Source organism: Megalopta genalis, chromosome 12 (genome assembly GCF_051020955.1).
Source record: "Megalopta genalis isolate 19385.01 chromosome 12, iyMegGena1_principal, whole genome shotgun sequence".
NCBI classification, from domain to species: Eukaryota; Metazoa; Arthropoda; class Insecta; order Hymenoptera; family Halictidae; genus Megalopta; species Megalopta genalis.
Window position 1 is genome coordinate 10,401,401 of NC_135024.1, and position 16,013 is coordinate 10,417,413.

General features: G+C 37.2%; 1 protein-coding gene across 2 annotated transcripts in view; it reads left to right on the plus strand.

Annotated features, from left to right (window-relative positions):
- The window catches only part of LOC117219149 (uncharacterized), a 118,114-nt gene extending 102,409 nt beyond the window's left edge, over window positions 1–15,705 (plus strand). Inside the window, exon 10 of one of the 2 annotated variants that reach the window (XM_033468076.2) lies at window positions 491–15,705. In XM_033468076.2, the coding sequence (XP_033323967.1) occupies window positions 491–542 (52 nt within the window). In that variant the 3' untranslated portion in view covers window positions 543–15,705. Of the gene's footprint in view, window positions 1–430 lie in introns of both variants that reach the window. The other variant, XM_033468077.2, reaches the window with a different exon arrangement.
- Window positions 15,706–16,013: the final 308 nt, after the last annotated feature.

Consider the following 16,013-nt stretch of genomic DNA (forward strand, 5'->3'; position numbering starts at 1 on the left):
ATATCCATTTATTATTATACATCCATGTTAGAAAATTTACTACTATACATGTATATTACCTAGTTTATTACTACATATATATATATATATCAGACAATTTACTATTATACATGTGTATGTCTAAGACAAGTTATTATTGTATATATTATTAGTTATTATTATTATTATTATTATTATTATTATATATAATGTATATTATACATATTTAATAATAAATAGTCTAATATATATTAGACTATTTATTATTAAATATATATAATAGACACTTTATAATTATATATGTATATTAGATAATTTATTGTTACACATGTATGTTAGACAATTCATTAATGTACATATATATGGAACAATTTATTGCTATACTGTTCGTGAACACTGAGGGTTCACGTGGCACACGTTTGACCCGGAGTAAATAATTCTTGTGTTTCAGCGAGGATACGGCATAGAAATAAAGGAAAAGATGTTTGGAAGGATTGATGTCTGTTCACAGTGAGAGACAGGAAACGGAAAGATCGCCGAGAGCGAATCAGGAGGATAAGTGAGAGGTGGTAGGAGTGCATTGAGCATGGAACTTCGGACATTTGAAGAACTTCGGAGCGTTCATTTGACTCCAAAGGCTTCTCGCGACTAACCTGCCTGCATTCATCAACCTTTCTCGTCAATCGTCTCTTCAAATTACTTTCTTCGGCTGAGCTGCTTCGGTAGCTTAATCCGGCCCCTGCTCTTTGCGTTACTCGAAGCACTCGACCGGAACCATCGAGATCTGTCGAGAAGTTCCAGCAATTACTTCGAGAATTGATGCTTTATATATTCGAGTCGTTTCGATTCTGGGATTCGTAACGAAAACTGTCCATAATTAAGCAAATAATTTGGTTCCGGAAAATTGGCTTGACTTATCGGCATATACATATAGCGACTCCCGTTAATATTCGGACAATTTTCAAAACGCAATAACTTTTTTAGAACTGGTCTAAACGACTTGAATTCTTTTTTTTTCTTTTTTAGATGATCGAGCTACCAGTCTACTAGACCATAACTAGAATGCTTCAGCGTGCACATAACTTACCGAGATCTGCAAAACGCATTTTTTAAATTTTCGTTATAGGCTTAGATAAAAAAAAGTTAAAAAATGAGAGTCTTCTATTTTGTTTTACCATTCCAAGTAATAACAAAATTGTAACAATGTAGTTTAGTCATTGTCTAGTATACTGGTCCCTCTATCATCTAAATTAAAAGAAGTCAAATCGTTTGTTCCAGTTTTAAAAGAGTTCTTGCGTTTTAAAAAGTGTCCAAATATTAAGGGGAATCACTGTACATGTATGTACGTATGTAGCATTTAATTACTAGCGTCAACAGGTGTACTTGATCTGTTTATACACTTCATTTATTCGCGAATGCTACATTAGCGTCATTCAATGACGCGTCAATAATGCGCGAAGCGTATAATTATCAAAGTCAATGCGAATTAATGACGTTTACCCAGGAAATTTTCGTATCATCGAGTGAAACGGATACAGCGTTCGATGTAATACCAATGCAATTTTCAGGCCGTTTTTGTTACGAATCGTCTAATTACAAATTTGGAAAGTAGCCATCATTTTGGACACAAATATCGCGGGAACACGATGGTTAAAGTTCTTTTATGACAGTAATTAATGTTTTTTTTCGTTTTACTCGGGGCTCGGATAAATCGTTTCTGGCAAAACATTTCCGACGTATTTCGCAACTTGTGCAAGAATACATGAAAGTGAATTTCCAATACTTTTCTTTCGATTCGATATAACTTCTATATCGTTCCATTAGTTCCTTTTTCGTTGACAAATTTCGTTCCAAAGCGAACCGACTTCTCACACTTCCTTTCCTACTGTGTTCAAACAGCATCTTGCACGAGTAACGAAAGTTTCTTTATCTTCGTCGACGAGTGCACAGAATTTGCAGTATCTGCATTTACGGATCTGCGTTTGCAACGTCGCTTCCCGAACGTCGTAAATGTTTAGTCAGACGCCGTGAGTCCCGCTAAATTGTTTAGATGATAAAATGCTTGCTACTTTCCGCGTATACGAAAACATTTGTATCGGTCGCGTGAATTCGTTTAATTAACGAAATCGCGAAAACTAGTTAATCATCTTAAACGGAAGATGAAATCCGCGGCGAAATCCGGGAATAAATGAAATTTAATCCGGCGCTTTTAAAAACGAAACGATATTGAAACAGCCGCTTCGAATAAAGCAAAATTGCTTGGAACAAACAGTAAAATCGGCTTCGAACGAGGCGAATTCGCGACAAAAGCAAATTTGAGATCGTGTTAAACGCGACGCGTTCGCAGTAAAAATTTCACGCAACGCGAAACAAACGTTTCGCAACGAGAAAAATCTGTAAAAGTATAATCATTTTAAACGGAAAGCTTAAAATTCGAAGCGTAACTGCAAACGCCTATAACGAAGACCGCGGAAAGAGACGAGACCTAAATCGCTGGACGAGGAAGTTCTGTCGAGAAGAGAGACGCCCCATCTAATCAGCGTGCAATAAGCTCCGATAAACGCGAGAAAGTGAACGCCACTTTTGGCGTATCCATCCTCGAACCAACTGATTACCGAGTCCCGTGAGAAATCGACGAAACTGAAGCGATTGTCGGGATGAAATTCAATCGACGCGAAAACCGTAAGGGAGGTGAGAGAAAGATTTTGTTCGCGATGATACGTGAACGGCGTAGCACTTAGCAACCCCCTTAGAAAAGGCATTAAACGAGTTAATTAGGGAGGCGATGAGACGGATTGAACTTATGCCTGATTAATTCTTAATCAACTTGATTTCTAGGGAGAACTAATAACGATCTATTTTTTGTTTTCGAATAATGAAACGTTAAGGGAGAACCGTTGCTTGAGTAACCGATACACGAGCGTAGCATAAAACCAGGTACAGTCGGTTTGAGAAACGTTCGTCTTTGCGAACGCGCGAACGCATTGGAACGACTGGCTGAAAAAGTGATCGAGCTTTACAGATTCGCCGGAAGACTGGCTAGACACGTGACAATTAGAAGAACGTGAGCTCCAAGTATAAAACACGTCTAAGTGCAATCTCTTGAGTTTCAATTATTCGATTCCCGAGGCCGTGGACGCGCTCCAATCTCCGAAATCTCGCGGTCGTTGCGCGTCGAAACTCTCCGATTAGTATGCGAAGTCACCGATTAGTACCCCAAGTCACCGATTAGTATGCGAAGTCACCGATTAATACGCGAAGTTACCAATTAATGCCGCAATTATGTCACTAAACTCGATATCTACCAGCAAGCGAGAGTAATTTTGAATCGATCGAGGCCCGCGGCACGGCGATCGCTATAGCAGTCTGTGGCACTCCGATCATTCCTAGCATGATAGCAACAGGACAGCTATTTGTGTTCGTCAATGTATAATACCTTCTCGCGAAGTATAACAAGCTTTCATGAAGGAAGCGAGCGAACGCGCGCCGACAGATTCCGCGCGTCAGCGGTTCTTCAGCGTGCAGCCGCGCGGCCCGGGCAAACGTTTCTTAGCCGACTGTACACTGGGCCTGTTGAATTAGCGATAAAATATCTAAGATATTCAGAATCAATCTAATCGTTTTAATTTCTTTTTTTCTCAATGGATATGTCCCCGCTTCATTTAGATTACCGATGGAAGAAACATTGAAAACGTAGGCGGTTCAGTTGCCGTAGCGTTCGACGCTTCGGCGAGGCGCGGCCGAAAGTGGTTTTAAGATATAGGTTTTTTGTATAAATTTTATTGGAACGCCGACCGATTGATTGGTAGCGTCGTCGACGAGATCGGAGCCACGCTTACCGGTTCGATTTCTACGTTCAGAGATACGATGAACGCTACGCGATCTCGATTTTCCATTGAAACGAACGAGCAACAAACGAGCGCGTTCGAGATAGAACGGCGCTGGGAATATGTCCGTGTAGCTTCTTTTCCCGTTTTTTTTTCTTTTTTTTTTTATATATATATAGATGAATTTGATTTGTTTGTGTCCTCCATTGGTCGACGAAAGAGCGACGACGCTGTTTAAAAAAAGCAAAAAAAAAATCGAAAAAGTGAACGCCATCTTTCCGTTGATTCTTGAATGATTTCGCGTCCCTGCGAAAATTACGTAACGAGGGGAGAGAAGTAAAAGCAAAGCTACCGGGATACAAGGGTAGTCGTTTTCGTATAGATAAACGCCTAAGGTTTAAAAGAATAAATAGACAAATGAACCGAAGAATTAAAGAAATGAGAAAAGTATATATATAAATATATAAATACAAATAAATAAATAAATAAATAAATGAATAAATAAATAAATGAATTTATATGTGTATAGTATGGGTATATGTATATGTGTACAGTACATATGCAGATACGTATGCGTACATATTGATTATATTGAATTATTATTAACGAGAATAGATGAGAACTTATATATTATTTGTTGGGAGAGCATATATTATACGATATTTAATATATTTAGGATATTTATTTGTTGATTTGGTGATAATATATATATATAATATACATAGATAAATATATATATATATACATAAATAGCTAAATAATTTTTACAAGGCCTATGAAAGGTTTAAACAAACAAAACATGGTATTTCGACGGGGAAATAATCAATTATTCACTTTCACGAGGTCAATTTCTTCGTTTTTTTTTAATTTGCCGCCGCCTGTCGATTGTTTTAGGTTTCGATTAAAGCCGGAGTCGTGTTTCGATTATTTGCGTTTCGTTAAATCTTCCGCTGAGATCGACTGTTACTCCCGCGTTTCTTGTGCACTGAAAGATTTCACGAATTGTTCAGTGCCGTGAAATATTCGTTAGCGATATATTATGTATGAATTCTGTGTTTTCTTTTTTTTTTCTTTATTGTATGCTTTGTAACCTTCTGCAGGACTATTAGTAACAGGATTAATTGCTAACAAATTAACTGCTACCGATATTTGAATTCTCGACGGAGAGAATAGACGCGTTTCGAATAAACTATTATCATTCAAATTTATAATATAAATTCATTATAATCAAATTTTACACGAAAGATCGAGCATTCATTTATCCTGATAATATTTTCTTTCCGCATGATATTGTCTAGTGTATCTGTTAAGCTGAAACAATGTTAGTTTTTAATTTTAATGCGATGGGGTAAGGAAACTTTGTCGGGAGATTAGTCGATCTCGGTAGATTTTGTTTAGCAATTATAATACGCCGGGAACGTTTAAAAAGGTCTCTAGAGTCTGGTTTGCGTCTTTTATCTAACGAGATGGCCCAACAATAATAATTGAGTTAGCGGTTCACGCGTAAACACTATTTCATAGGAATTATTTGCACCTGTATAAATTGCACAATAGTTTATGCAAGAAATTCTTGAAATCTCAGCAGAAATTCTTTGGTTATTAAAAACTTTCTATATATTTCAATAAATGTACGCGAACACTTTATGTACATATCGTTCTACAAAACATCGATTTTGTTGTGTTAGTAAAATTTGTAACAATAATTTCATTCGTAGAATAAAAATATAAATCTTTATATTAATGTTGTACAAAAAATCTAACATAGCATTTTCGAACTTACCGTCATTCAAAGTTATAAAAACATTGGGATTTCATTATCGATATAATTATTTATTACATTTTACTATCGAATTATTAGTATTATTTGTTTTTTGTTTTTCTTAATTCGTGAAAGGAAAAATTTAATTCGTTGCAAAATCACTTAGTAGTGAATTTAGTATTCCAAAACAAATTATTATATAGGATTGTTACGTTTGCATTATTTATTGGTGAGTATGAAAGGAATTAATATCGTTTGCTAGAAGAATTACATAATTGGTGACTACAAAACCCTGTTGTTATATTGTTTAAATATCTACTTTTATAAATTGATTAATGTAACATTTAAAAACAATTTCTGTATCATTCATTTACAAGTAACGAAAATTAACTGAACGGATATGTTTTGGTAAATGAAAAAACAAAGACTAAAGGACATAGATAGATTTTAATTTTCTGTTTCTGAAATTGATTTTCTAAAATTTAATTTCTTTTTTTATGATTTGGAAAAGGAGCTTTTTACCATTTTTATTAAATTTTATAAAAAACGTATGTTCATATCGTTTATTTATTTTTATTATATACGAGTTGCAATACAATACAAGGAATCCTTTTGAAGATAGAGAACATTCGATTAGAATTATGTATTTTAAATTTTTAATTCAACTAATACAAACATTTAAATGTACTATGTGATACTTAACCTTATGAATTTTTCTCACAGAAAATGATTCAAATAAGATCATTTATAATGTTGTGCAATTTAATCAGTGAAACCATTAGTGTATAATATCACTGGAAAGTGTTGTTAATTTACTGATTTAAAAAAAGAAACCAGTAAAAATTTGCCATCGTAGAAAGTGTTACGTCAACGACAGCAAACCAGCATCTCACGAATCCTTTTAAATCTATTAAACTGTACAAATATGATTTATTTAAAATTGGGACAGTGCAATCGTTAAATTGTTACGCATCATAATTTCATTGAAATTCTTGCATAAATTAATTTCATAACGGTACTACGTAAAACGATAAAACGTTTTTAATATCGTATTTCGATTTAACAGATTTATTAATTCTTCAGTCGCCATAAATTAGAACTGATTTGTAGAAGAACCTAAACATTTATTGACCGCTCGTAAATAGGGTTCGATAATTCGTGTAAACGTTCGCAAGAAGAGACACGGAACGTTTATAAATAATTTCTTCGGAATTCGTTTACAATCGGCGTTCGATTCGAATTAACGAGAAATTCGTCGGTTTTGTTACGGAACAAACGGACAAACGAATATCGAAAAAGGATTTTCACGAAATGTTTTACGAAATAAGGAAAAACCGAAGGTAGCAATAAATTTTCTAAATTCGTAGATAGTCTTTAAAATTGTCAAGGAAATTAGGTGAAAATTTAGTGAACGTTTCGTTACTTTTCAGCTGTTCTTGCATCCTCGTTTTTTAAGTTGTTCTCCACTGTTTGCAAGCGTTCTTTTCCGCCCGGGGATAGCCCGATCCTTGCAAATTCGATAATTCCATAATTTACTTTTCATGTAAACAGTTTCAAGCGATTTCACGTGCAATATTATAATTTCCGATTTCTTCTAGACCGTTTTGTAAATAATTCAATTGCTTAAAACCGTAGAAACGAAATCATTTGATATGTGGATAAATATTCTCGTTCGTTGTATTGTTAAATCTTCCAAGATAGTTTGTAAATTTGCTAGAAGCACCGTTCTGAGATCAATTGATTCGTTACGAGGCATTCGACCAAAATTCCTAATTTCGTTCGAAACAAACGTTCGCGGAGGAATGATTTCCGTTATTAGAATCGATTAATAGAATTCTCTACAATTATTTTTTATAAGACTAAATAAATTGTACATAATATAATAATAATAATATTAATAATAACAACAATTAGAGATAACGAAAGACGGAAACCTTTGTGATGGATGGCCGCGCCCGGTGATTGATAAATAACGATTAATATTGGCGCACGCGGCCGTTGCCGGGTTTCAATTGTTGTTAGTTATTAATTAATGGGCCGCCAACAAATTAGTCATTGATCAACGAGCTAATTTACTTAGGGCAGAGAATTCGCGGGGTCTTTTACTCTAGGTTAAATGGAAATTGAAGCGGAACGGGGGGTGTCATAGCCGGGGTTGTCGTCTTTTCATCAGCGAAATGCGAAACGTTTCGATGTTAACCAAGCTGATCCGGGGTTTAGATCAAAGTAGACATTGTTTTCAAGAAATTTGCTGTTGTATATCCTACCTTCTTTGCATTTCATTCAATTTCTTGCACACAGAATTAATCGATTTAGTGTACAATTTCTTCGAAGCGAAACGCTTTAATAAAACACTCTAATAAACGCTGTAATAAAAATGCTTGGAAATATTGTTGCAGAAAACTGTGAAATTTAACGAAACAATTTATTTTTAATTATTCTCCCTGTCGTTCTGATGATTACATTTTATTGCGCTTGATCTAGTTCTTATATTTATTAGAATGGTATACGAGTGAATTATGACGAACCAACGAATTTATATGTTTGCAATGAAAATTCGTTTACAAACCGATGAAAATAAACTTCTTTTGTCAAGCCGATGTCCAATTAACAGGAAGCTATTACTGCTTTCAATTATGTTGTCACGTTCGCCTTTGATGTACCTCTAATTTCAGTCGAAATCAATCCTTCGCTCAAACCGGCAACTACGTAATTAATTAGGATTAGGGAACTTCCCGAAACGTGCGTCCGGAATTATAGATTAAAAGTGAGTAGTGGAGAGAGTAGATTAGTAGAGAGGCATTCGATGCATTTAATACAGTGGACAGAAGACAAAAATCTGTATCACAGTGTTTATGTTCTTTTCAATTGATGCAAAACGAATTTTCATTTTGCAAAAACAGATCCGCAGTTCAATAATTAGTATGCAAGCAACACTTCCAAGCATTCGTGTGTTAGAGGAATATTTCATTTGGAATTTCGGTTGAACCAAGAATTGTAGATTGTCTTTTTAAGTGTTCGATCAGCACGTCGTTTAATTTCCGGTATTTGTAAAACATTTGAAATACCGTAAATCATATAATTTATAATACCGTGTAAGTAAAAGTATCGTGATCAGCATAACATTTATGCAGAGATTTAGCACTCAAAATTAATACTAATATATAATATTAATATTCATCTCTTTGCACTAAAAATTAATGCTTTCTAAAAATCATATTCACTTGTTTGCAAATCAAATTCACCTTCTTGCAAATAAAATTAATCCTTTCACAGACCTAATTTAGCCGTCTTTTTTATTGAATTTTTAAATTTAATACGAACTTGTCTGCTTATTCATAAAATAATGCAAATTTCATTGCAATGAATTAATCTGCGATGATTATTTGTAAAATGTCATTCAATTTTTGAATTTAAAATGAATTTACGTACTTATTTGTAAAATAATACAAATTTCATTACAAATAATTAATCTATAATGATTATTTATAGAATGTCGTTCAATCTTTAATTATTCAATTTTTGAATTTTATATGAATTTCTATACTTGTTTATAAAATAACACGAATTCTACCACAAATAATTAATGTACTAATGGTTAGTTAGAAGATGTCATTCAATTTTTTAATTTAATACGAATTTCTATACTTATTTATGAAATAACAAAAGTTCTATAGCAAATAATTTATCTTCAACGATTATTTACAAAATGTCATTCAATTTTTCAAATTGATGTGACTGTTAAATTGCAAATAACTAGAAATAGGTGAATTTAATTAGCAAAAGGTTGAATTTCATTTGCAAGAACATGAATGCGATCTGAAAAGATCAATTCGGAGCGCGAAAAGATGAATATGGTCTGCGAAAGAATTAATATCTTATTTGCAGAAAAATAATACACGAAATTCTCCGAAATTGTCTCCCAGCTGGTGTACAAAAAATCGAGAATTTGCGAGAATTTACTGCATTATCCGCAAAACAATAAATTCTGAGTGCAAAATCTGTACAACACGAATACAACATAAATGCATATAAATAATATATAAACAATAGACATTTCTTCTCCTATATGCTATCTCATTCTAATTCAGCACATAATATAACAATCGATGAAAACGAACTCGTGTACCTTGACCTAACCGAAACTCCGAGCGTCGCGGATCCAAAGAAATCGTGTTCGAAAGTAACCAGATCGACAACCCCGGCGTCCGCCGTTCGCCGACAAAGTATTTCCGGTGATGTTCGACAGTCGACCGGGCGACGCTCGCACGATTAGAAGTAACAACTTAGTTGCCGAACGATTCGTGTTCTCTGCTCTGTTCTCTGCCGTGGGACGCGTTCGCGCGTGCACACCGTTTGAAAAATCGCCGATAACGAATTCAGCAAAGACACGATATCGGGGCCCGCGACTCCCATCTCGCGAAAACGAATTTCTCTGGCGAAGCCCGTCGTACGCGGACCGTGTTCGACGGAACCGGTTAAAAAAAAAACAAAAGAGAAAAAAAAAGAATCGTGTTCGGGCTAGAGACGAGCAGGCGATTTGGACGTGGTGGTATTGAAACGCGGATCGAGTGTCAGTGAAAGTAAACGGTAAAAAAAAGTTCAAATACAGTTAGTAGACATTTACGAGGGCGAAGAATATTTCGAGGGATACGAGAAACGGACGCGCGCTCGTCCCCGTGATTGTTTGCGAGGGGGAGCGAAGCTTTTCTAGCGGGATGAGAATTGATCGTTTCGTTGCACGAGAGACAAAACCGTATAATACAAAGGGTGGGAGGGAGACGCGCGTAACGCGCGTGTAACGTCGGACGAGCGAAAAGATGTTTTCGAGACGAAGATATACGAATAATCTAGATACCAGATAACGAGATGACATACTCCATGCCTTACATAGAATTATCTAAGCCTAAGTAGACGTATCTAATTAGACGTATTAATCGAAATCGACGAAGGAAACGCGACCGGGTCAACGACGGATCGACGCGATCCACGAGCACGCGGCACGTTTCTCCAGGGTCTTCTAAGAACCGCCCGGTGTCGTACCGATCGTTTCCAGAGATTTTTCAGATCCGTCTGCATGGGAAACGAGCTCGTTAGCCGGCACGCCGTGAAACGCGTCTCTTTGATCGCGAAACTTCGCCGGCTTGAATTTTCAAAGTTCGGAATCGGAACAAGCGCGCGCGCGTGCTGTTCTGTTCGCACGAGTCGCTCGGAGCGTTTTAACGATCATCGGACTGCGGATTTTATGCGTTCGTCGCGAAATCGGGTAGTCGCGACTTCAAATCGCGGAAAGATCGGGAGAACGTGAGAATGTCGATGCATCGTTTTCAATTTAATCAAATCATTACGAAAGGAAAAGGACTCGCTGTTTTGTTTCTGCGATCGAGGCAGACGATCTTTATCTTGCATAAACATCCGCTGTCTAATGGTCGCGTACGATGTTTAGAACGTTATAATTGGACTGCGGATTTTATATATTATATTATATTATATTATATTATATTATATTATATTATATTATATTATATTATATTATATTATATTATATTATATTATATTATATTATATTATATTATATTATATTTATGAAACATAAAATTAAACAGGGTGAAAATATTTAAAGAATTTGAAAATAATGTTTTATCACGTTCGATCGATTAAAATTACCAAGAGAAGAATAAAATTATCACGAAATAAAAGAACTTACTATTTCGTTTATATTTCTTTCAATCGGGGCAGAGACAATTTTTATTTTGCATAAACATCCGCTGTCTAATGGTCGCGTGCGGTGTTTAGAACGTTGTAATTAGATCGCGGATTTTATATGTTTATGAAAAAATCGCGTGGATAAAATTAAACAGGGTGAAAACATTGAAAGAATTTAAAAGTAATATTCGATTATGTTCGCGGTTGATTAAGATTTAAAAAAAAAAGGAAATAAATGTCTACCGCATCTTGTAATCGATGCCAACGATTTTTATTTTGCGTAAAAATCCGCAGTCTAAACTTGCCGCGGTGAAACGACCGGTTCTCCGTTTCACGATTACGAAAATTATAAGAACGCTGTCACTGGAAACGATCGTATAGATTACATTACCGGGGCGACTGTTATAATAAAAACTGTACAGGATCTAAATAAGTTGGATCTTCTCGCTTCCACGAGTCGATGCACACCAGTCAATTTTACTGCTCGGTAGGTTTGGTGTCAACGATCCCATACGGTGTTCAAGAGCGTTTTCAACGATTCTACGTGCGGTGTTTAGAGCGATTCAACGATTCGAAGCGAAACGATTGCGACCTACGAACCGCGCGGCCGTTCGAGGAAAGCGTTTCCATCCACGATTTTCCACCGACGAGTGCACAATAGTTGAGAATATTTGTATACTTTTAGATTGAAATTGTTACCGAGAGCAAAAATCGTGGATAGGAAATTGAACGCGTTCGATCCCCGTCGTTGGCCACGCTTTTCCTCCAATCAATTTGTAACCCTAATTAGAGTGGAGAGTGGCGCTGATTAACAAGAGTAATCGTAGACTTTTCTAAATTCCGAGGTTTTTTCGTGAAGGAAAGAGAGAGAGAGAGAGATTTTAAACCACCGACCGTTTCATAGAAAACTTTTTCCCCGTGCTTTCGTTTGTCTCATGAAACTGTTCGAGATCCGACAGTCGCGTTCGTCGCGTTTGTAATGAAATACTAGAAAGTCTCCAAAAATAGAAAAAAAAACAAACAAAAAAAAATAAAAAACAAAAACAAAACGGAAACAGTGAAAACCGCGTAAACATTTTCTAAGAATAACGATTAATAAATTTGTTAAACAGAGTATTCGATCGGTAAACCGAATCGAGAGAGAATAAAAAGAAAGAAAGAGTTGTTGCCCCCCCCCCCCCGAAGGTACGCACGTCGTTTAATGCGAACGTCTTCATTTAACGAGAATTCTCTGAACAAAACAACCATTGCCTAAATAATACATTTAAGGGTTCGGTTACGTTTAAAAAGCTGATTAATTTCCCCAAAGAAAGACTTCTGCATAGTTACCGTGTGATAAGACAATTACAAATAACGAATATTTATTTACCGTATACCATTGTTTATTTATGCCGTGGAAATATTTAAAAAGAGCAATCCTTTCTTCATTAATTTATTGATTTCTTAATAATTTAAATAGTTCTCTGGTAAAACGTTTTAATTGTAATAGGCTAAATAGGCGATTAGCGTTAAGTCGTTTTGGCGCGGAGAATGATGATTCAAAGGCGAAGCCCCCCGCGGCTTCGCGTTTGATCGAACAACTAAATAACCAGTTTTTGATGAAATATAATCGGCTGATGGCGTTGTATTATTGGTTCATCGATTAATCTGCGATTAATTAGCGAATAAGTGAAGATTGTTGCTTACCCCAAATTTTTTACTGTTTCTTCGTTGAAAATTGTAACATAATTTAACCGCTATCGAAGATAACGAATTGAACGGCTACTGCTCGTTTCTATAATTAAACTAGTACATTTAAGTAATGATTACGTAGACATTCTGGAGATGGGTGTTCATTCGCGTAGGACCATTTTTATATTAACAACGATCACCTCGTGTTTCTCGAACCGACCCTAACTCGCGCGCGGCTCTATGTGAACACCGCGAGGCACGGCAATTCAATTAATTAGCGTTGTCGGTTCGTCCGGTGTCACGTGTAGAAACGTTTACTAATTTCTATCGGTTGAGAAACACCGATTCGACTCTTTTCGAACCGATAATTCGCGCGATTCGCGGCGAAATTTCAACGCCGGAGAAGAAACACCTTAGTAACTTTCGTTCGTTATCCGTGAAAAACAACCCAGTCGATTCTAGTGATATAATTGTCGATAGGAAACAGCAGCATCGCGAGTGCGAAAGCAAAAAAAAAAGAAAGAGTCGAAACGAATATGTCGCATGTCACGTGGGAACGATTGAGACAAAATCAATCATTATCGATTTTCGTAGTTAGTCGAGCTTTGGTGCCTAGCTTTTGCTTTTGGTAGACTCCGGTATCGTTAAGCGAACGTGCGATCGATTTTCCAGGAAACTTTTCGTAACGGATCAACGGCTGAATTTGTTCGAACGGTTGTTGTTGCAGCGGCGAGCGTCGCGTTCGTTGGCATTGTTCACGGCGAGAACCGAACGGAATGATCGCGTAAGGAACCGTGGATCACGATACGCGTCCTGTAGATTTCGACGATTATTCTTTCATTTTACGTCGAGCGTTCAATTTTGATCGCGATTTTCGAACGCTTCGACTAAAACAAAATACAAGCTTCTTAACTGTTAACACGTTGAATGCCACGGGGGTCACCGGTGACCGGCACTTAACTTGGCGGTGACGCCATGGGGGCCACCGGTGACCGGCACTTAACTTGACGGTGACGCCATGGGGGCCACCGGTGACCGGCACTTAACTTGACGGTGACGCCATGGGGGCCACCGGTGACCGGCGCGCCCAAATCGATAGAAATATATATAATTTCAAACAAATGTTAATATCTAAAATTTTGTATTATTATCATCGTCAATTCAAACAGTGACCCTTGTCGCAATTAACATGTCAAGCATGGTTATACACTGTAACTTATCTATTGCAGATAATATTTCAACATTATATGTATCGCATAAAAGAAAATTCATCGTGGCGCCACGGACAATTTCTGTAAAACCAGCGTGGCATTCAACGTGTTAAAGCAAAACGAGCAAATATTTGTTAACCCCTTGCCGTACTTAGACGAGTCTGTCATGTGATAATAACCTGTTAAGTATGAGCGCTATTCCGCTCTTTTTAGTCCGAATAAATGATTCATCGTCCTCGGTATTTAAACATTTAAGTAAATATAGGCACACGATAAACATAAATTATTTTTCTTCTCCTTAGAAATTGTTAAAATCGAAAAACTTCTTCTAATCATCGTAACTATGAACAAAAGAGTACGGCAAGGGGTTAATTACTCTATGTTCGATGCAAAAATATAAAAAAAAAACTATCAACAATTTCAATCCGTTCTGGACTTCCTAAAGATTTATTCGCAAACGATTCGGTCAAGGGTCGAACAATTCGAAGGAGTATACGATCCCGAAACTCGGTGAAAATTTGTTAATCCGACCGGTCACATGAAAATTCGGTGTAGCGACGAAAACGTGGGAGTTGATCGAACGTCAACATTTCGCGTACACCATAATCGGAATGCAGGGGAACAATTTTTGTTCGGCGTTGATTGAACGTCAACTCTGATCGGAATTGGTCCGCAGAAATTTGAACCGTCACAATCTCCCCGAACAATGCTCGAGGCCGCGGGCGTGATTCATTCCGAACGTAAACGTCTTCGTTCGCCGCACAATCGTGTTTACCATCCGCTTGCGTCGACACGAATCCGGGGAACTTCAGCCGGACCGATGCGATCGCTGTTCCCCTGTTTCGCCGTCGACGTTCTAACGTTGCAACTTCGAGGAGTTCCCCGGCGATGGGGAGCCAAGTCGCCTTGAAAATGCCAACCGGAGATAGCTCGTCGCTGCGGGACAATTACCCGGCGTAACGGATCTCCGAGAGCTTTGTAAGCGCGCGAAATATTTCTAATAAGTAATCCTACGATCTCCTCGACAACGAAGCGAACGAACCGAACCGTTCAGCGTAATCGCGCGACCGCTGCGAACGGCCGAATAGCTTGTAACGTTACATGGACGAATTAGCTGGTCTCAGCCAGCAGCAATCGTTTCTCTGCCGTTGATTCGATTAGTCAGTGGAGAACGGTCGAAACGCGACGATCGTCCGACGATGATCGTGCTCGATCGTCTGTTCCGGTAAACTGGAAAACAGTGCGCGCGAGAGAGAGGAGAGATAACTATAGTTTGTACAATTGCCCCACGTGCGGAAACACATAAACTTGAAGTGATGGCAATACCGATGGGTTTTCTCTCGAAACGATGAAAATGTGAGAACATCGAGAGAACCACCGCCGGTTGTGATACGCTACTAGTACTAAGTTTACGATTAGTTGATACACTAATTGATTAATTAGAGGAACGTCCTAACTGGTTAGTGCGGCTTCATTGTCCTGATTTGTTGTTTGTCATTTCTTTTATTCTTTCCTGTGTTATTTTTAATAAATTCACGGATTATTTTGTTTACGTGTCTGTTTATTTATTTACTGGTCCCGGACTGTCCACGATCCTGTCCCTGTTCTGCCGGAGTCCGCGATCGTCAATTAATTATGGAGAACTTTTCTTTCGTTGCACGCGACGCGGTTTTAATAACTTTCTGTTCAGCGCTCGAATAGTTTTCGTCGTGCGGAATGCTTTTAATGAAAATATTATTTCGGGAGCTGTGTGCAACGTACACACCCCGCCGAAAGTATTAGGACGCTTGTTGATTTCTATATAAATCGTAATTTTTCGTTAAGTTGAGTTACATATTTAATTGTAAGTGTCCGTCACTT